The sequence below is a fragment of the Uloborus diversus genome, chromosome 2, assembly GCF_026930045.1.
Source record: "Uloborus diversus isolate 005 chromosome 2, Udiv.v.3.1, whole genome shotgun sequence".
In the NCBI taxonomy this organism is placed as follows: Eukaryota; Metazoa; Arthropoda; class Arachnida; order Araneae; family Uloboridae; genus Uloborus; species Uloborus diversus.
Window position 1 is genome coordinate 17,051,402 of NC_072732.1, and position 22,230 is coordinate 17,073,631.

At 35.3% G+C, this 22,230-nt stretch overlaps 1 protein-coding gene across 1 annotated transcript; it reads right to left on the minus strand.

The window, feature by feature from the left end:
* Positions 1 to 402: 402 nt before the first annotated feature.
* LOC129217833 (monocarboxylate transporter 2-like) lies at positions 403 to 20,732 on the minus strand. Its single transcript, XM_054852177.1, has 5 exons — positions 20,714 to 20,732; positions 18,079 to 18,412; positions 15,749 to 16,031; positions 6,207 to 6,588; positions 403 to 1,061 (listed from the first exon to the last, which is right to left on the minus strand). The coding sequence occupies exons 1-5, from the start codon at positions 20,730 to 20,732 to the stop codon at positions 403 to 405; spliced, it is 1,677 nt and encodes a 558-aa protein (XP_054708152.1).
* Positions 20,733 to 22,230: the final 1,498 nt, after the last annotated feature.

Below are 22,230 nucleotides of genomic sequence, written 5' to 3' on the forward strand. Positions count from 1 at the left end.
TCAAACTGGACTATCCACTCAAAAGTAACTAGGGTGGGGACACTGTGTGACCGGGGGTAAAATGTGTGACCACAATCCACCATTTTTCCCAAACTCACAACCCTATCTTCGAATTTTTAATTTTTCTTTACTTATTTAAATATATTAACTATTTTTGAATTTTTTTTTTCTTTGTTAACAGCGAAAATTTTGAGATGACACAATTTTTTTCTTTCTTTGACTTTTTAGGAAAGTAGGCTAAAAACATTTTTCAAAAATGAAAAAAAAAAATCTTTCTACTCCTAAAAATAGAAAATGGTGATTTTTGTGTCGTTTTTAAAGAAAGTTTCTTGAATCATTTCATTTTCAAAAAGTTTTAAAATACTTTTTTTTTTTTTTGAATCATTGCTATTACTGAAGGATTTATAAAGTTGATGTGACTTGATTTAGAATTTCGTGGCAATCTGAAGTTTTGTTATCTTTTCTCCTCGAAGCAGTCAGCTTCTTCGCAGACGACCGAGACACATGAGTTTTCTCAAGACTCGTGCTGCCATCTATCGCAACGACTCGAAAGCAATTAGGGCACTGTTCCAGGCAAGGAGGAGTCACGGTGGATACTTTACGCTCCTTGGCGAGTTTTCGAACTTCTTGACTGACACTCGAAGATTCTTGAGTGTTTATCAAGTTGTTTTCGAACTCACTCAGCATGAGGTACTTCTCCTCTTTATTACAGGAGGTGATACAGTCATCGACGTAGTCGTCCAGAAAGTTCTCCATAATGGCTTCTTCGGAAATACACGTAAGCTCCTGCTTGTGCAGCAACTCATTGGCGATGTGCTGCTTGGCGAGCATTCTCGCGTTGGCGAGCTCTTGGAGAGACACGCGCCTCGCGTAGTAAGCCGCTTTGCGTTCTTTTCGCTCACTTTCGGTCGGATCGTAGTTGGAATTTAGTGTAGCACTCTTCTGACGCTTGACGTTACGCTTGTGCACGTCTATTAGGAACAGCAAGACGCCACCGGCACAAATACAAGCCGAAGCAAAATAGAAGCCCACTCGGCCACCGCTGTTGGCATTCAAATAACCTGAAAAGAATTTTGAAAATATTTTAAAGAAATACATTGAATGGCAAATCTAAATTAAATAAAAACTGATGTTCACAAAGCGGACTGAGATAAAAATCACACCTGTAACAGGCAACAGCAGGGCCTGATTTCTGAATAGGCCGTGGCCTAGGGTCCCCACTTTTTAGGGGCCGCCAAACGGCTATTTTTTTTCAACCAACTGTTTTCGCCAATGGCTAAAATTGTAAGGTTGACTACACAGGGGCCCCAAAATAGCATGCGGCCTAGGGCCCACGATCTTAATCGGGCCCTGGGCAACAGAGCTGATGAGCTGTCTGCAAATCTATACCTCAGAGTCAGACTAACGGTAGTCCAAAAATTGCGATTTTCCCTTAATTAGTGAGTGCATTGTACGTAGAATCCTTTTCCGCATTGAGCCATGTAAGAGTGGTTCTTTAAAAAAAATCCTTTTCAAATTTTTATCAGATTTAAAAGAACGAGAGTCCAATCTTTTGCATGCGTTAGAAATAAGGTTTTCCCACTCTCCTGTAAAATTACCGTAATGTGACTTACGTCCTTCTAGTTCTGAGGTACAGAAAGTCACACTTTGACCTGGGAGGGGGGAATTGTGACACGGGGGAGAGAAGTGGTAAAAAGAAATGTGACATCACGCATTTTTTATGAGAAATGCTAATAGAACAGCGTGACAAGTGAAGAGGGTAAAGTGCATTGTAGTACGTTGTGACAAAGAAGGGAGGGGATCAAAATGTTGAAAAGTGTGACAGCCCCTATTTGCAGCCGAGTAAAAAGTGAGACTGACTCCCATTGTCCCATTGAAGAGGTTTTCCAAAAACAATCTTGAAAGAACATTCTAGTATTTTCCATCCAAGAAAGTTCTAGTATAGTCCGTTCAAGAATATTTTACTGCATTCTAGAGGTTACAGGGCTTATCCATTCATTATAGGCATTGAAGTGCTATTTACATGTTAATGCTCGAAATGTCCCCGTGTTGGTGATATGTCCCGATAATTGGTGATTCCTCATCCAAATTTGAAGCCAAAAATGTAGCCAACTCGGCGATATCTCTTAAACATCTCATTAATCCCAAAAATGCAATGTTAATTAAATGGTGTATGGGAGGCAAAGTCAACACACTGGTAAACTTACAAGAAGTAAGGTAATTTTGAACGAAAATTAATAGAATAAACGCAAAATTTAGCAAGAATACAACAAATTAAGCACATATAAGCTTAGAAAAATTATGACCATTTGCAAAATTTGTAACAATAACAATTATACCGAGATTGGACATTAGATGAGCTGCAATCTGCAGTCATAGGGTAGTTTTCATTAAAACCGGGGGTTCTCAACCTTTCAATCTCTGCGCTTTAATTTCAACACTGATGGGCGGTCCACGCCCCACTTCCTCTTTCTCACCACCACCGTATGTCGTCAATACAAGTGAAAGTACAATCAGAACTAGAAACTGAAGTTGGTGAGAATGTCTTAAGTTGTTAATCAGCCCATCTCAACCGCGGTCTTCCTCTCCTTCTAGTTTCAGCTGGTCTAAAAAGTAATGTCTTTTTTTTTGTACTGACAACATGCATTCGGATTATATGGGTCGTCTAAATGATTATACTTACTTAAAAAATATTAATAATGTCAGGTTGTTTATATATACCACATAGTTCAACATTGAATATTCTTCTCTAATTACCATTTTCATTTGTACCACCAAGTGAAGTATACATCACAGAATCATCCTTTTAAAAATTGCAATTGTGCTTTCCTCCTGTTATTTAAAGTTCAAATTTCGGTTGCATAAGTTAAGACAGACCTGGCTAGTGTCTTGTAAATTGAAAACTTTGTTTTTCCAGTAAGGATTTAAAAGCTCTTCTGAACACATATACTGACCTATACGACGATATCAAGTACATAGTAATGTTATTTGTGACCTATTTTTACAAAGCACACTCTCGTACACTAATTTAAAAACATTTCTGACTACTGCTCCCTCTAATGTCCAATTTTGAAACTATTTCTGAAAACCAGTGTATAACCAATTCTGAACCTGCTTGTCCAACATACCCCTTGCTTCCAATTTTCTGTCTCTCACTGATACGCATTCATGTTTTTTCGTTGGTCTTTTCTGGACCAACTGAAGAGTAGTTGTGTAGAACGACTTCTACTTACTAACTCAAAACTCTTCAGAAGTTATTATACCCAACTACTCTTCAATTTTTGGAATATTTTGGAATCAAGATGAAAAGGTGCTCAGGCTATGCTCAGAATTTTGAATGTCGTGAACGAAACGGATTGGCATGATTTTTAGCTGAAACTTTCCTTTGGGTACGAATGTGCACCTTCCATGAACTTGCTCCTTCCCTGTTACTCTAGCTCATATTCTACATCGTATGGGCTTGCCAGTTAATGAACAAGCAGGGTAAAATTACGATTCGATTTTGCTGCGTGCTCTCGTGGATATAGTGTAAACTTTCCCCCACCAAGTGGCATATACACAACCTTTACTCAGCTAGGGACCTTGTAATAGTTTTGGGACTCTTCATAGGCCAGCGGACGCAAATGCATCCGCCATGTTTCTCTCTCTTCCTCCCCTTGCACCACTTTTGCATGAAGTATAATGAGGTAAAAGCTCATTTCTGATGGTGTAAATGCAAGTTGTAGAACAATTTACCATTTTTGCTTTCGACGGATCAAATAACCATAGAGTTATTGAAAAGAGTACATTTTTCACTGCATCTACAATTTTTTTATGCATGCATGCATTTTAGTTTAAATTAAGTTCCTTTGTTTTAAAAAAATGAATCAACAAATAAACCTTCTTTACTTATCTGCTCTCAGCTCCAAATCTCATTTCATGAAATTAATTTTAAATTGAATTTTAATCAAAGGTAATATGTCAAAGTAATACTAAAGTAATAGTACAACAGGCATTTCAATAATGGAAAAACAAACTTTCTCACATAATAAGTATTACACCATTTATTGCCATGATTGAATATACGTGAAACAATAGAAGGAGCAAGTGTGTGTGAGATTTAGTTAGGTCTTTAAAATAAAACACCCCTTCAAACCAAGCATGTAATATTAATATCTGCCTCGTTACAAACCCTGTACAGCTGCAGCATTCTCCGAGGTGAAAAACCCCGCCTAAAATTGGCAGCGTGATTTATGCGAATTTCCAATCACGACGGGAGGTGAATGTTTTATTTAACCTCAGCAGTTATATTTGAGCTTATCGTATACCTATTTGTTGACTATTGTACACGTTTAGTTTGAATAATTAGGATAGTATTTTTCAGCGGCTGAATTATTATACTACGGTATTATTATCGAATTGTTTCTTTTTTGAACTCTGAAAGAGTATGTCGTTTTGGCACATTGGTAGGATTTTTTAAACTACAGTTGGCTCTCTGTTTAACGACTTTCAAGGGACCACAAAAAATCGTCCTTAAGTAGAAAGCGTCCTTAAATAGAATGCTTTTAACACTGTACACTGTAAAAAAAATCCGTAAAATTTACAGAAAAAAACTGTCAGCCAGGACGCCAGTTTTCTTCCGTTTATTTTACAGAAATCTTCCGTATTTTTATTATTTATTCAAGCTGATTTATTATTTTATGAAGATTAAAAAAATGAAACTATACTTTCATAAATCCATTTCAATATTTACCATACTACTACGAAATACATGTATACAAAGGTAAATTTCCGAATATGCCTCTGTAACAGATGACAAAAAAACATAATAATAAAATATTGATTAGGATGCAATGAAATGGAAGTTGCAAACGATTTAAGACTTACTCGCTTTAAATAAATATAAGATCAAAAACTCGAGCACGAGAACCAAAATCCAAACACGCGGGCGAAATTTCGAAGATTCGAAGAAAACCAAAGTATAACCGGTTACAGATTCAAAAAAACAGAGAAATCCTGTATTATATTACGAGCAGTTTTTTTCTGTAAAAAATACGGATAACTTCTTCAAAATTTACAGTTTTTTTTACAGTGTAGTGGACCATCTGGGACCGTGAAAAGCCGTCGTTAAGTAGAGAAAGTCGTTAAATAGAGCGTCGTTAAACAGAGAGCCAACTGTATTTATTTAAGCATTGCTTTAGGTTATCTTATTAGACTGAAAAGGCAATATATTCTTCGAATACTGAATGATTATTCTTTATTCTATTCTATACCCGCTCTACAAATCTTTTTATTCTTTTTTTGGCTGTTCCATGTTCACTTTGAGCTTAAAAGCGATATGTTTCCATCGACCGCCGTGCTTAGATACACTATGGGAAAAAAAGGGGGTAGGCAACACCAAAATATGGAACCAATTTGCTGGCTACAAAAGTTAATGCATACTTTCCCTACATTTTGGTGTAACGTATACAAGCTTCTTATACATGTTGCATAAAAATATACTAAAAGTATGCATCGTATTTTGCAGTCAGCAAATTGGTGCCATTATTCTCCGCAAAATACTACAAAACGGTATGAAAGTGTACTTGATCGTTTTTTGGAATTTTTAATTCTTCTCTGATTACAACACATAGTTTACATAGCTACACTTCTTTTCAACGACATTACCTGATGTAACTACCACCACCGAATCCCACTGATAACACACTCATATAGCTTTATGTTCAATTCATCCAGCATTTCATGCACCCTACTAAAAATACAACTAAAAAAATGTGGCATGTTGCGCCAACAGGTGTTGCTATCTGTTGACCAAAATGGATAGTGCTTAGTTTTACTATAGTTTGGTGCTTACTCACGCCTACTGCACCAAAATGTAGTAAAGTCATGCACCACTCCTTGCAGCCAGCAAACTGGCAAGTAGGCACCAGTAATATTTATTAACCGGATACTGAACGTCTGTGCATTAGAAGTTTGAGCAACGAGGATCGGTAGCTACCAGTGTTTTTGTACCTGTTTCTCATGTTTTTGTTCTATTTTCTTCAGAGCTAGTAAGTGGTCGTGCCTTCTATACATGAAGAAGCATCATACCTTGATCTAATACAGCGTTTTCATTTTATTGGTGCAAAGTTTTGTTCGCTTACGTGACTATATTTTGGTGCAACATAAAACAAACTTTATTGATGTATGTCACTAAAAAGAGAATCCATCCTTCTATAGCAACTTACCTGTCAGCGGCAGCCCAATGATCATGGGTATAGCCTGACTACATTGCACGAAACTCCAAGCTCTTGCAAAATTCCTCGCCCTGACTTTTTCAAAAGTGAAAGTCTTCAGGGAGTACTGATATCCACCATAGAAGAAACCATATATGCAGACGAAGAGGACGTATCCGCTATAGTCTCTCAAAGAAATGAAGGCCAATAATGAAGCACCCATGAGGAGTGTAGAGGCCTGCAGCAGGTACTGCTTGGCTATGAGGCACTGCATGCTGTTCTTGACGACGATGAAGCCTAAGGCGGCAGTGCCTAGGCAAGAGCCTAGACCTAGATAGGTTTGTATAAGGAGTAATGAATAGCCGTCCAGTCCTTCTTGTTTTCCTTGGTACATCTGAAAAATTAGATCTTGTAGTAATGTTGAAGGAAATGTGATTTAAATCATTATTTAGGAATAAGTAAGTACCTAAATAAATATTCAAAATAAAAACTTAAATAACGATTTTTATTAAAAAAAAAAAAAAAATATGGGTGCATGAGAGAAACTCTGACTTTTCACCCCCTCCCCCCCCATTTATTTAGCTTTCCAATGTTTGTCCATAACAGTTTGAAGTAAGCATTACAGGTGTTAGCTTCATATTTTCAGTTTATTCGTTTGTTTTCAAGAACTCAGCAACATTTGTGAAACTGATTGGACCAGGGGGATCTTGAAGGGAGGTCACGGAAGGTCACTGTGGCATCCCAAAAATGTCCGTATTGGGACATGTCTTTTTGACGTTTCGGCAAATTTGGCCATAGCCTTGCAAAATTGCCATTAAAATAAATGATTTTATGCTCATATTTTATCATTTGGTAAAATTTAACGCCTCATGTTGCAAATTGAACCCCCCCCCCCCCCAAAAAAAAAATTAGTTCGGTGAACCCCTGGATTGGACATTTGATGTGAAGTCGGAAAGATCTTATATCGGACACGGATAGGATCGTGCCTTTATGTAGTAGCGGTGTGTATCAAGATAGACCTACTTAATCCATGGAAATTTTATGACAGAGTGTTTTTTTGTTAATTTACAAGTTGAAATGTCCCCATATTTAGTGATCTTGGATATACTATTCTTAAAGAGGTTCTCCAAGTGGGGTCAAATCTGCCTCCAACATCTGTTTGCCAGTTCATTGTGTTTAAACTACGTCACCTAAAATATTCTGAAAAGTTTAACTCTTTTCATTTACTTCAATGTGGCGGATCATATGTTCAAAAATAAACTTTTCGTGATGCTGTTTTATGTGTAACGCTGAATACTAATAGAGTCAAAAATGATCCCAGAATGCTTTTTGCATTAATTACATAACTGCTCAAGTAATACTTCCCCATTTATTGCTACTTAAAGCTATGAACATCGCAGGATACTTCTCATCCCAAGAAATATTTCCCATTACTTTTGAAAATGAAAAACAATTTGTTTAAAAAGTGATACAGTAGTAGGTGGAACAAGAGTCATAGTCTGCGCGCGATTTTTTTTTTAAGTGTATTTCAAGCTAAGAATAACTTTGTGCTTCTTCTGAATATGCATTTATATTTTTGCGGTTAATGTTTGGACACATATGCATAAACATGAAAAAGTTACAAAATATATTTTTTTTAATCAAAAATATTTGTGGGTTTATATTTGACTCAAGTGGTATTCAGTCTCAGAAGGAAAAAAATACTGTACAAGTTACATGAGAATATTAAACATATTGAGTAGATATAAGACATAAAACAAGATTTTTGACGCATCGCACAGTGGGGCAAAAACGCTATAAAGGGCTTAAAATTTTTTTTAAACCTCTCTCGTTTGTTTGTTCACACAGGCACGTAATGGGGTTGTTTCCTTCAGTCAAAAGTAGTACTTTTTGTCACTGAAATTGATAGAATAAGCGAAAAAAAAAAAAAAAAACATGGACCCAGAAAATACTTTCATTTTTCCAACAGTTATTTTTTAATTAATTTTTTTAAATGTCCGATTTTTCAAACAAGGTGTGGTCTTGATGACGTCACAAATGATGCATTTTTGCGCATCTTTCTACCGCGTTTCCACTTTATGATAATCAAGGAGCGAATTAAAATTGCGCTCAACGCTTGCTATCAACCCTATCGTTGCCAATACACGTGAGTAAAGATTCGAATTAAATATTTTGGACCGTGAACGGCAACACTGAATCGCATTTCATCATTTGTGATGTCATCGGACAGAAGCATAAACAATGAAAGCTCGCCGATTTAAGCAATTTTTTAAAAATATTAAACTTAAACAAATGATTTAAAAAATGGTCAGATCCTATGTTTTTCAGCTTGCTCTTTCAGAAAAAAAATATACTTTTAAAATTTTGGAAACGACCCCATTAGCGAGTTTTTTCGATTTGTTTGGGCTCAGGGTCAAAAGTTCGCAGGTTTACGCAGCTAATTCCTTTTCACCGTCTTCATACAGACAATTGATGACTAATTAATATTTGTTTCAGAGAGTACATAAGAGTACTTTTTTTGTAGAGTGTTTTGAAAAAAATAACTTTGAATTCCCTAGTTTTCAGTGCTGATCCAAACCGATTTTTGTTAGAATGTTCGATTATTCACTTTTTTCGTCCTATTACTATTGTTGGACACGGGAGAAATTACATAACCCGCCTTTAATGAGGAAAACAAATTATAGACTGCTTAAAAGCATTTTTTTTTCTTAATTCCCGCTTTCTAGGGGCTTGCTAAAGACTCCTTATAGTTTTGCAGTAAACAAAGGGCTCTGAAATTCCAGTTCTGATTGCCTAAGAGGTAGGCCTCTGAAAATTTATTAATCCTCAATTAGGTTGATTTTAAGGGGGGGGGGGATTAAGCTGTTTTCGGTGTTTTCACTCCACTGTGCATCGTTCGCCTCCCTTTCCCCTTTCTTTTGGATATGTAGATTGATACATAGTAAGTACATTTTTTTTTCTGATGAACGTTTTTAAACATGAGTATTTAGGGTGAAACCAGCTGGTTTTCGAAGCATATACAATTATATTTATAAATCCAGCAATATAGAATATAAACTCAGTTGCGGTTTGAGCTAAAGCTATCTAAGACTGAATTGAAAAAAGTTACAACAGCAATTAAGATTTTGAAATGAATAGAAATTGTTGTTTGAAAGGATCAGAAACGTAACTTTTTGAAAACATTTTACAACAACTGTTTCAAAAGAATGTTACTTCTCAATATAACTTTCCCGCCAACATCCGGTCTCTTGTGAAACTAAGCGCAAGAAAGGAACGAAAAAAAAAAAGAAAAAAAAAAACCGTCAGGAGTGCAGAAGCGTATCTAATACTCCAAAAACAAAATAAAAAAACCAAGGTGTTAGATCTAAATTCTATATGTAGCGTGAAGTTTTGTGAGCTACTAAATACTTCTCGCGGTATCCAACAGACGACGAAAACAAGGTGTCTAAAAATACGATTCTCGCTCACATAATTCGTTCTGCCAACCCCCGGAAGCAGCCGCAGAAACGCTTAAAAATTTCAGCACTTTTGCTCAAACGAACAGCTCTCACACACGCAGGTGGCATTCGAAACTAGTTCTTGGCTTAAAATTGTAGCTAAAACGCCCTTTTAGAAGTTGCTACAAACTTCGAGTGCTGTTTTTCTTGGAAAGCAGATTCTTCTGACAGTGATGTGTGAGCTGCAGTTGTAAACTTAATGGATCTTCTGACTACAGATTTTAATGTCACGACTTCTCGAGAAAAAGATTCTGTCGGGAAATTAGGCACTTTTTGCAGATGGAAGCATAGCTTTGTGACAAGCTCTGAATATCTTTACATGCTTCTCATTGCGTTTGACTCTTGACCTTGTACTCGCTTCAAAAAAATCATTAAATAGTTTTTGAAGGGCATTATTATAGATGATATACAATACGACTCTTAAGGTAATTGTATGTATTTTGACAACAAAATAAGGAATAACTTTTTAGATAAAAGTGCAAACACTTATTTCGTGGAACAAATAATCCTTCCGTACTGACCAGGGGCGAACTGGGCCGCCAGACTTCGCTTGTGCAATTTTGCTTTTTCTTTCTTTCTTTTCTTTCTTTCTTTTTTCTTTCTTTTCTTTCTTTTTTCTTTCTTTTCCTTCTCTCTTTTTCCTTCTGTTTTTTTTTTTTTTTTTTTTTTTGCGCCTTCTTGAACTTGTGCGCCTTCTACTTTCTTCCACTCCTCCGTACCTGTACGTCTTCTTCTTTTTTTTAATTTGCATCCTCAAACCTGTGCGCCGTAGGGTTTTTATACGCCATCGAACTTGTGCGCTTTTTTTTTTTTTTTTGCGAACTCGAACATTTTTGTTTTTCATTTTGTTTTAAATTATTTCAGGTGCGCCTTCGTTTTCTTTTCTTTTTTACTTTTGCGCGCTCGTACATGTGTGTCTTTTTTTTTTTTTTTTTTTGCCCTCAAACCTGCGCGCCTGCGTTATTTTTTAGCCCTAAAACCTGTACACATTCAGTTTTTTTTTTTTTTTTTTTTTGTGACCTCGAACCTGTGCACCCTTTGGGTGCTAAGGTTGGCGCCCTCTTGGAGGAATCAGTTCACCCCTTATTCTAATCATCTTTTGGGGGAAGCCTGGAGTTAAGAAATATGAATATACTTTCGTGTACATATTTTGCAGCGTTTTCCTTACATTACGAGTTGAGTTTGTACTCTTGCCCTCAATCAGTCCTTTCTCTCAAACACATTACTCATTAGGGTTTATCGAAAAAACCTTTTTTTTTTTCGAAATTCAATTTGTCAAGTTGATAAAAAGTTGTCTCTACTGACCCACATCTTACATAAACAATTTTATCCGAATCGAAAAATATTTGGGTGTCCCGCACGAGGCTTAAAGTTTATAGTTTTCTTCAAAAAATAAAATTTTTCCAAAAAATTTTTTTAATAACAGAAAAAAGTTAAATTTTTTTTCAGGTTGAAAATTGTGAGCAATAAAGCCGGAAATTATCGTCAAATAAAAAGTTCTGCTCTCGTGCGGCATTTAGGTTCCGACATAATACGCAAAAAAAAGGTTTTTTTAAAAAAGTTAAAGTTAGTTTTCAATATAATGTATTAGCTTAAAAAAAAATTTTTCTTTGCTAATGTTGGTTTAAAAGTTTCTTCGCTAATAAAGATTTCTTGGTGCATTTCTTTATGTTTTATCGATAAAAATTATTTGAATTAATTTTCTGATTATATTGTAAGATTAGTTTTGTGAAGTTCAAAAAGAAAAAAAAATCAAAGGTTTTAAAATAATCTTGCGAACATTGTTTTCATTTTATTTACATAGAAGTATGTTATTACAAGAATTAAGTATTAAAAACTAAACACCAAAACATGTGTAGAATATGTGTATTATCATATTACATCAAGCTTTTTCCATACTACTGTTTTTCAACAGTTCTAAAAGGATGAGTGAGTTTTGCTGGAGGCATTTTCAGTACACCATTTGTACAGTACTGCAAAGTCACATAATAATAAGCAACTATCGTTTGGTACGCAAAAGTGTGCCCTTCGTTTCGTATCGCACATGATCAGGGTTGACAAAAATCCGGGTTTTTAAAAAAAAAGTCCATGGACCCAGGGGTTTTTCGTTTTTTTAAAATAAAACCTAAAAAAAACAACTAAAGCTGTTTTTTTTAAAAAGAAATGTGGGTTTTTTTTTTGTCGTTTTTTAGGGAAAATGTGGATATTTGTAGCATATTGTAGCGTAAGTATATGGACAAAGCACAAAAATTGTCTTGGGGTAAAAAAAAGCTGGAAAATTCAACGTTTTCTGAAGAAACGTATGAAAGATGACGAAACTCAATAATGGTGAAGTTTCAGATTTTTTAGTTTCCATGATTATCAACAGTTAAGGCAAAGTTACTTCTCGAGTGATAAAATCTATTGTTCGTTTGTTCGTTTTTAATTACTACATTTTTTTTTTTTTTTTTGAATTTTACTTTATTGTATTTCATTTTGTTATGCAAGACTACTCTAGAACCTCAAGTAGTTTAAATCCCTTTTTACTGAATTCCAGCTTAATCAAGACATTTCTTTGAAATTTATGTTGCCTGTTTTTCTATTTCTGTGTACAGAGTAAGAAATATTAAACCTTTTCGTAAGATAATGAAAATTCTGTACACCCTATTCTGTTTTCTCTTTTTCTCTCCGACCGTTTGTAAGAACTGTTAATTTCTAAAAAATATACCTTTATTCGAGATTTGTGACGTGTTGGTTTGTAGAAAATAATTCAAATGAAAGCCTTTCAGCTACAGTAGTTTCCTCTGTACAATCTACAAATATTGAGAAAATCAGACGTGACAGGGCTTAGTCAAGATAATTTGAGTTATTTATTGAGACCAGTTAAAGAGAAAAGTTGAATATATTTATTTTAAATCTTTGAAGTATTTTTTTAATACCATGATGACATGATGAGTTAAAAAATACTATTAAAGTTCGAAATTCATTTCTTATGTCCATTGTCTGTGGTTAAGAACAAATAAAAAAGAAGATTAAATTGTGAAAGTATTTAAATAAATTAATTTTTTTTAACTTCTCAGAAAATTTAAAAAAAAACTCAAAGTGACCTATATAATGATTTTTTTTAAATGGGTTTTTTCAAAAAAGCTCATTGGGTCCAATCCGGCCAACCCTGGATGGGATGGGAAGAAATTTTTGCCCAAAAAGTAATGCGATTGATGAAAACAAAGGCTATATCTCTACAGCAGTTAGTTTTACAGAGTTCAAATAATTGTGGACCTTTAGCAAAAGATCTCCACAAACTTCATGACCTTCTAATATTTTTTCTAATACTTTTCTTTTCTTATGGGAATCATGCTTGGCTTTTACTCAAGAACTGCAAATTTCGGACAAATATGATGTCTTTTTTTTGTGTACTGCTGTAACCAATTTCACTACATTGACGTTGGTATTTGATTAATTACAGCAGTAAGTGAACGCTGATTGGTTTCACCAAGTCATAGTCTCTGTAAAAAAATTTATATAACTTCGCTAATTTCACCTCTCACTTAAAAAATACATTCAAAAACTTGAGCCACTTAACGTACTGCGAGTCATCCTGTGTTTCATTCAAGTTTTTGTCGCCTCTTTGCAAAATGTTGCAGATTAGTCAGATAATTCATCTAAAATAATTTTCAAGGTACCACCCTTATCTATAATATCAGCTTCACGGTGAAAAAGACATCGGAAAGCATTTTCTACAGGTTAGAGAGCATGAATAATGATAGGATTTTCATTGCTTTCTTCCTCGGAGAAAAATATTGTGCACTTTTAGTAAGTTAAAGGTTTTGAGTGTTCTCCTTAAGCTTACTGAATTTATCTAAAATAATTTTCTAGGTACCACCCTTATCTATAATATCAGCTTCACGGTGAAAAAGACATCGGAAAGCATTTTCTACAGGTTAGAGAGCATGAATAATGATAGGATTTTCATTGCTTTCTTCCTCGGAGAAAAATATTGTGCACTTTTAGTAAGTTAAAGGTTTTGAGTGTTCTCCTTAAGCTTACTGAATTCATCTAAAATAATTTTCTAGGTACCATCTCATCTATAATAACAGCTTCACGGTGACAAAGACATCGGCAAGCACTTTCTACTGGCTAGAAAGCATGAATAATGATAGGATTTTCATTGCTTTCTTCCTCGGAGAAAAATATTGTGCCCTTTTAGTAAGTTAAAGGTTTTGAGTGTTTTCCTTAAGCTTACTGAATTCATCTAAAATAATTTTCTAGGTACCATCTCATCTATAATATCACAGCTTTACGGAGAAAAAGACATCGGCAAGCACTTTCTACAGGTTAGAGAGCATGAATAATGAGAGGATTTTCATTGCTTTCTTCCTCGGAGAAAAATATTGTGCACTTTTAGTAAGTTAGAGGTTTTGAGTGTTTTCCTTAAGCTTACTGAATTTATCTAAAATAATTTTCTAGGTACCATCTCATCTGTAATAACAGCTTCACGGTGACAAAGACATCGGCAAGCACTTTCTACTGGTTAGAAAGCATGAATAATGATAAGTTTTTCATAGCTTTCTTCCTCGGATAAAAATATTGTGCCCTTTTAGTAAGTTAAAGGTTTTGAGTGTTTTCCTTAAGCTTCCTGAATTTATCTAAAATAATTTTCTAGGTACCATCTCATCTATAATAACAGCTTCACGGTGACAAAGACATCGGCAAGAACTTTCTACAGGTTAGAGAGCATGAATAATGATAGGTTTTTCATTGCTTTCTTCCTCGGAGAAAATATTGTGCACTTTTAGTAAGTTAAAGGTTTTGAGTGTTTTCCTTAAGCGTACATTGTACTCGTATTTTGGTTACTCCAGCGGGGTTTGCAATCTGTACTGCACTTTCTCAATTTTTTCTAAAGCGCAAATTTCTAGGTTTTAAACTTTAGTGACCGATTTTCGAAAACTTTTATAATTTTTACCCATTTTCTCAGTTGCTGAACGTATAAAACTGAAACCTCGAATGGGAATACAAATTCATTTTCATCGTTCATTAAATGAGACACAAAGTTTTTCTTGCTCTTCTTGCAAAAATACGAGAAAGGCGATTCAAACTTTAAATGATGCTTGTGAAAATATTCGTTTTATGAGCGGCAATAATTGGAAAACGTTTGCATAGAAAATCTTTTGCGGGATTGGAAATTTTGCAGGATTTTTTATCAATCCGGCGGGATTAATCCCGCAAAATATCATACACGATCCCGCAGGATTCGGGATTGGAAACCCTGTTTCTAACCAAGTCATTGTTTGTATCCAAGCGGCCTCGTAAAACGCTTTTTTGTGAAAATCACGGAAGCTTAGAATAAATGCGGGATACCTATATATTGTTTATGATTTTTTTTCTCTTACTTTTTTCTCCGACTTTACTGTGTACATTTTTCAACTTGAAAATTTTTTAACATTTCTTTTGTTATTCAAAAACATTTTTTTGCAAAAAATTGATTTTTTGAAGAAAATTATAAACTTTAAGCTTCATGTGGGACACCTAAATATATTTTGATTCGGATAAAACTTTTTATGTAACATATGGGTCGGGAGAGGCAACTTTTTATCAACATGACAAATTTAATTTCGAAAAAAAGTTTTTTTCAAAACACCCTATTACACGTTGTATTTTATAAACTGTATCTAACTATCAATGTTATGAAAAAATGTTAAAATCAAGCATAGTTTTTTAACAGACGCTGAACTAAATTTCACTGAAATTTTTTTCCCAATATAAAACTTCGCAACTGAATTAACAAAATAAATGAATAAATAAAGAAAAAAAGTCTTTATTGTAAAAAAAAGCTCTTAATTTCATCACAACATGTGAAGCCTACAATCGTTTTATTCCATAAAAATATAAAATAATGTTTTGCTCTTGTTTTCAATCGCTGCTAAACGAAATCAAAATTTTCTTGATTATATCTGAACTTAAGGATGGAAAAAAAAGGGTCAGCACAGTAAGATTTGAGGCACATCCCTTCGAGTTAACGTACATACGTTGTAAAAATACATTCAAACAGAATTTGAAATGTTTTTGTCTCATACTCACCAACAAAATAAGAGGGGCGTGGACACCGAAGGAAGACAAGGCTGTCCCAGAGATCAAGATCTGAACAGTCCTGGAGCGCAGGACCGCGAAGTCAAAAAAAGGTGGTTTTTCTTTCTGCGCCGCTTTGTCCTTGGCCTTCGATCGCTTCTGCAACCCTTTGAGGTGGAGGATGGCGCGACGCTGAGGGTGATACAGAGAGGCTGGACGGTAAAAGATGCCCAAGATGAACGTCAAGGAGGTCAACCCTGTGATGGCTTGAAGTCCCAAGCGCCACCCCAGATTGCTGGAAAAAGGTTCAGACAATGCAGTTGTTTGGGATTAACAATGCAAAAAGTGTTGTTGAATCTTTTTTTTTTTAATATCGAAGTCGTAGCACCAACTACTATTTTGATACACATAGTAATTGAAAATAAGAAATATACAACGAAACCATCAGAGGTATATGATCTTTTTTTTTTTTAAATTAATCTTCTTCTTTGCATGTATTACTTTAAAAGAGAGGTTTTTGTGAGGGATGTGGTACCATAACTTTTTAAATACTAACTATAAGCAGTTTTTAACTATATTGATATTTAAAAAATATTTTTGAGGGACCTGCTCCTTTCTTCTGTCCTAATGGACCTACCCTTTGAGTAGCAATTAGTAAATATAAGGAGCAAGTCCAATAAATGGCTTAGCAAAAGCTGAACCAAAGACCCCAAGTACCGTGACTTAAGAACGACGAATGGTTCGCACGTTTTGCCTGACACAAGTGAAAAAAGCCTGATTTCTTCCAATGCTTCGCTTTAAAATCTATCACGTGACTTGAGGTCTCGGCTTCACGAATGAAAGTCCTCACTCCCTGCATTTATATCTTCTCAATGGACTAACCCCGTGCATTTTTTGTAACAATTTTTAGACCAACAACAGAATATGACTTTCTATATCGTCGCCTCAGAGCAATAGTAGTATATCTTACTGTTGTTTCTGGGATTAGATGTCTTACTGTTGTTCTGAGGCGACGATATATATATGCTACATGGAAATCTACACCGTTTCGGTGTAGCAAGTAATAGTAACTGTCTTTTGTGCTCCTTAGACGAAGTAATGAACCTTTCACATTTGACAAGGTGATCTACACTCTGCAGTTTTAGGAACTTTATCCCAGACAACGTTACCAAGGTTGCACTTTACTGGGCTACTAGGAGGCTTATGACGGATAACGCCACAGCCTTATGGCGTAGGAATGTTTTTTTTTTTCTAGTGAAGCCACAAATCTTCTAAAACCACACATATTGAAAAAATAATTTAAAAAATTTATGCAAGGAAATAGTTCGTAGACTTCAAAGAAAATGTTTTCTGTGGTTTAGTATGCCTCAAAAGATACAGAAATACAAGTATTGCATTTATATGATCGAGTACTTGCAATTAATGGTAGTCTAGGTACCATTCTGTTTTTATGTAAAAATCTATCCAAATTTAATTTTAGCCAAAATAAATTAATTCTTCAATTCTGAATTAAATATAAAACCAAAGACTTATTTTTTATTTTTATTTATTTATTTATTTATTTATTTTTTTTGCAACAGCTTACGCACATATTGGTCGTTTGGAAAAAAATGGAAAAATTTTATCAAAAAATCTAAAATTTTATAAGTTTCTGTATTACTTCACCTGTAAAACATACTCTTAATTTACATTTGTAAGGCATGATAGATAATTCCTTAGATTAAAAATTATATTGAATTTGAACCCACTCTCTCGTCTTGAAAGAACTAGTTGCCAAGGTATTTTTTACTCGCCTAGGTGTCCTGGTAACCGGGAGTTGTTAGAGCCTGGTCACATATGAAAGTTTGATTATTGGTGTTTTTAGTGCAATTATATCTTACTTATCAGCCTTTAATGTATTTCTACATAGGTGCAGTGGTTCGTTTTCTCCGTTAACTTACCTTTATGAACTACAGCTGTACTGAATTAACGTAAAAACGATTGCCATAAATACTCAGTAAAAGTTAAGAGCATACGCAGGGGAAAAAAGGCATGCATTTAAATAATAAAGCCTAATTTGATTCAGAAAAATAGTTATACAATTTTTTTTTTTTTTTGCCGTGCAGCAAAACGTAAACAAACCAAACGATGTGTTGGTTTGAACATTCCTTAAAAATCTTCGGGCATCAGATTTCACTTTAAGTGTAAAAAAAGACCTATTTGTATCGGGTATTTTAGTATAATGTTTCAGGACTTGTATCATGGCCAGGGTGCAATCTGATGACCAAGAATCCATATAGCAATGCAGGCTCAGAAATGCTTTTCTGACGCTGTGGTAAACAGAGAAACATCAGAAATCTCACCTCACAAAATGCATCATCAGAAGGGGCATCGCCATTAAACCCATTCCCGTTCCGACGATCACGAACACCTCCAAGAGCTCCCTCTTTTTCTTGAAGTACTGTCCCACCATGATGGAAGATGTAGCTCTCGCCAGGCACGATCCGACCCCCAGGATGATGCCGTAACTGAAGAAGAGCTGGTGGAACTGGGTGGAGAAAGAAGTGAAGAGACAACCCAAGGCGCACACCAGGCCACCCAGGACGGCCAGGAGTCGTGTGCTTTTTCGTCTGCACAGGGCGACCACAACAGGTGTTAGAAGCAGGCTGACAGACATGGAAGATGCTCCCAGGACAACTGAAAGAACAAGAAGAACAGCTTGTTATTTCATGTTGCATTTGTGCCTTTAAGAAAAATGGGGATTCATTGATGAGTTGATGTTTAACTTATGTGCTTGCCGGTGTGGTGGGCCCTCTCTTTGACAATGTTTACTTCTGTTTGGGGTAATAGTTAAGGGCAATCGGCGCTGAAGTGAGTTTGATTACGTTTGTAGTAGTTTTGCAAAAGTATTCAACTTAAATCCGTGCAAATAACGCGATTCTCACTTTTTTTTTATATTTAACTCCCTAAAATGAAGTAAACATTGTCATAGTCATGCTTCAATTTATCAGCGTCGCAATTTATACTTGTTGTAATTCGTTACAAGGAGTGTTTACAAATACGCGATAACCATTCCATGCGACTTCAATATAAACATTATTTTTCTTCGTTCTTCTTTTTTTATACATCACATTCAGGGCTCAAATACTATACGAAAATTAGTGCCTCAGTTGTTTTACTGTAAACTTTGGTGTTATCCCATCAACCAATCGAAGTCAGTGTACATTTTAGCCAAGAATAGGGAAGTTTTCGATTTTTCAATTTTATTTTTATATGATAGAGTAACATGTATGAACATCATAGGTGAAAAAATTTTTGCGATACGATAAGTAGTTTTTTTTTTTAATTAATTTTTAAAGTTCAAGCGCCTGTGACGTCAGATGGCATAGGAAGTGACGCCATGCGCCTTCCGGTAGGGCAGAAGCCGATGGTCACGCATTCGACTTCGAAGACGAAACGTAAAAGGCTATCTCCTCGCACTTAACTCCTCGCGTTTCTGGAACATTAAACCTCTTATCCTCTCGGAAATATTCGAATATCATCATTGTTTTTACATGAGGAAGATTATTTAGATTGTGCTTTAACGAATCCGGTCTCCATAGTGTGTTCAAAAGGATTATTGAATTTCTAAAAAATAAAAATATCAGCGCGCTCAAAATGTTCCTAGCGAAAATAAGGGATCTTCGGCGGAAGGTTGCCCATTCGCGCCTTGTGACGTAGGCTAGTGACGTTTCAGAAGCGCGCGCTTTTGCGCGTGGATTTTTAAAAATTCATTAAAAATCAACCACGGCGTTTTAAAATTCGGCGATGGTGAATTTTTTAGTTTTGAGGGTCAATTAACAATATCCAATAGCCAAAATATGAACATTTAATAGGTTGCAACTTCCCTATTAAACTTTGGGTTGCAAACAGTAGCGTAACTAGGGGTTGGCAGGAGTGACCTTCGCCAGGGGCGCAGCAGCCAAGGAGGCTGCATTTCAACTGATTTTTAAAAAATTTTAAGAGTCTTTTTTTCTTAAATGAAAAAAAAAAAAAAAGAAAAAACTCGCAAGAAAAAGAGCTAGAGACACATACGACATACGTAACATCTATTGAGAAGAAACATTGGGCATCATTGAAAACAATTCTAAAAAAGAAAATAAGAAAAAAAAAATACAATGCTGCCTCCTACTTGTCGAATCAACTAATGAAAAAAAAATGGAGGTCACAATGACCTCCAGTGACTTTTCACGTGGCAACCCTGGGGGGGGGGCGCAATTTCTTTACTTCGCCAGGGGCGCTAGATCCCATAGTTACACTGCTGGTTACAAATTCGCTACGTTCATTTTCTGTGTGATTTGTGTGGAGTTCGTAAACCAGGGAAAAATTCTAGAAAAACGTACTTGTAATAATTATTTATTAGGAAAATATTTATCACCAGTTTCTTCTTTCTTGTGACTGACTCACAGAACAGGTAGCTCAAATAAACGGCAAAATATTGCTAGGTTTTGTTTTTAGTATAAAGTTTCAAACTTCAAAAAAAGAAAAAAAAAAAAAAAAAAACCTTTATATCAATTTATAGAGTATGGTTCAAGCATCTGCAGTCTAGAGCTTAAACCCAGATGTCCAAATCTTCAAAATTTTGATTACAGGTTCAGATCCTAATGCGTTTAGAAAATACTTTTAGTTAAAATTCTGACTTTGTTCCAATTTGAATGATATCTAATCTAAGACGTGTCAATTTTTGAAGGATGTAAATACTGATACTAAGATCCCTTTTTCAGGGACGGTGGGACATTTAATACTCGTTTTTAAAACTACTGTAGCATTGTAAAACAAACTGCATTTTCAAATTAAACTACTACTTATGTTAGTTGTAATTTCACAAGTGATTTATTCATCAGTAATGTCATTCATTTGTCGAAAGAAGCATATGTTGTAACTTACAAAACATTCTAAATTTACGCTTAAAATTCACGAATTTGTTCTGAAGAACTTTTGAAAATAAATCAACCTTACTTTTGTTCAAACGTGCCATTTAGCATGTATTCAATTAACTACGCGTTAGTTTTATATCTAATCCGTGTTTTTCGCTTCAAAACAACGAAACAGAGAAAAGCGAGAAGAGCTTAATTCCGTACAAAAAACCGAAAGCTGTGGAAAAACAGGTGAAAAATGAATTCAAAGCCTTGTCAAATTGCATGTTGTAAAAATACCTCAGAAAGAGGATGATAAACGCCTGTATGTCAACTGTATGTCCTAGGAATATCAGAGTCGTTGATGAAAGATATTAAAATGAAATCATTGTAATATCTGCAGGCCGATCGTAACAGGTGTGCAGAGTGTGTGCCGCACAAGGGCGGCCAAAGCAAGGGGCGGCCGCAGGCCGCATCATATAGTTCTTATAATCAAGCAAAATTCCTCAAGAATTTCTCAAAAGATAACTTATAATAAGTATAATAAATATGCTGATTTTTAAATGTTCAATTGTCAAAGTATGTGTCGATTTCCCGACTGCATAGCATAGTTTAAGAAAAATAGAATGTTAGGGAACATTGTGTTGGTTTATTGTCCATTAATATCTACTCTTAACACACATGCTTCATTTGGTTGCAAAGTTTGTGACAGAACCGGTAATCAGGCATGGATACAGGGGAGGGGAAAAGCCCCCTTCTGAAGCATGAAATGGTGCCGTCTAAAAGGAGCACCGAGGGCGGCCACTAATGTTTACCCCCCAAGCTTTTATAGACCTAAACAATGAAGACATATTTTATTTATTAAATAAAAAGCTATACTGATTAGATACTCTCGCAAGCATTTCAAACAACAAACTATGTAACAAACTCTGTGTTTAACAATCGTGGATGCGTGGAGAGAAAGTGAAAAATTGCGACTCCCTTAAAAGTAACATATATGAATGACGAATTAAAAAGGTGGAACTTTCCCCCTTTACGACAATTTTTCTGATTAAAATCTTGAATGAACTGCCCGGTTTCAGATCAGGTAGGAGGACAGGGCCCTTGCCCTGGGAAGCAAATTTAAATGTGGCTCCAAAACGAAGATCCAAAAGGATGCCATGACCTCCTTGACGAAATTAAAGAAGGCTTAAAATTGCGTTTCTAGGACTTTACTTTCGGAAAATTTCGCTGGTTGAACCATCGATCTTAAGGACCCAATTAAGTCTTTGATTCACCTCTTCCACCTTAACTTAATCAAAAATAGCCTAAAAATGTTGGTTCCAAAATCCAAAACGTGTTTTTAGACGACAGCCCTTCCTATCATCAAACGTCATATAAAACTGCTTTGGCAATTTTCGAAATTTTTGCAGTGGAGAACCCCGAAATCCATTCGCAAACATTACTACCAAAGACAGTCTCAATTAGCGTCTTTAGAGAAGCCCCTAATTCCACCCCCTCTCACTTAACGTATTGAAAAACAAACTAAAATTGTGTTTTTCAAACATCAGTTTCAAGAACTTTTGGGGAAAGACCCCCGATCCCCCTTTTCTCCAACGCAATCACTATACCTGAAAATTT

Excerpts from the sequence above, each read along its gene's own strand:
- LOC129217833 (XM_054852177.1), bottom strand. Across the intron at positions 16,032-18,078 it reads CTGATGATGCATTTTGTGAG|CAATCTGGGGTGGCGCTTGG; the intron begins GTGAGATTTCTG and ends ACCTTTTTCCAG. Across the intron at positions 6,589-15,748 it reads ACGCCCCTCTTATTTTGTTG|ATGTACCAAGGAAAACAAGA; the intron begins GTGAGTATGAGA and ends CTAATTTTTCAG.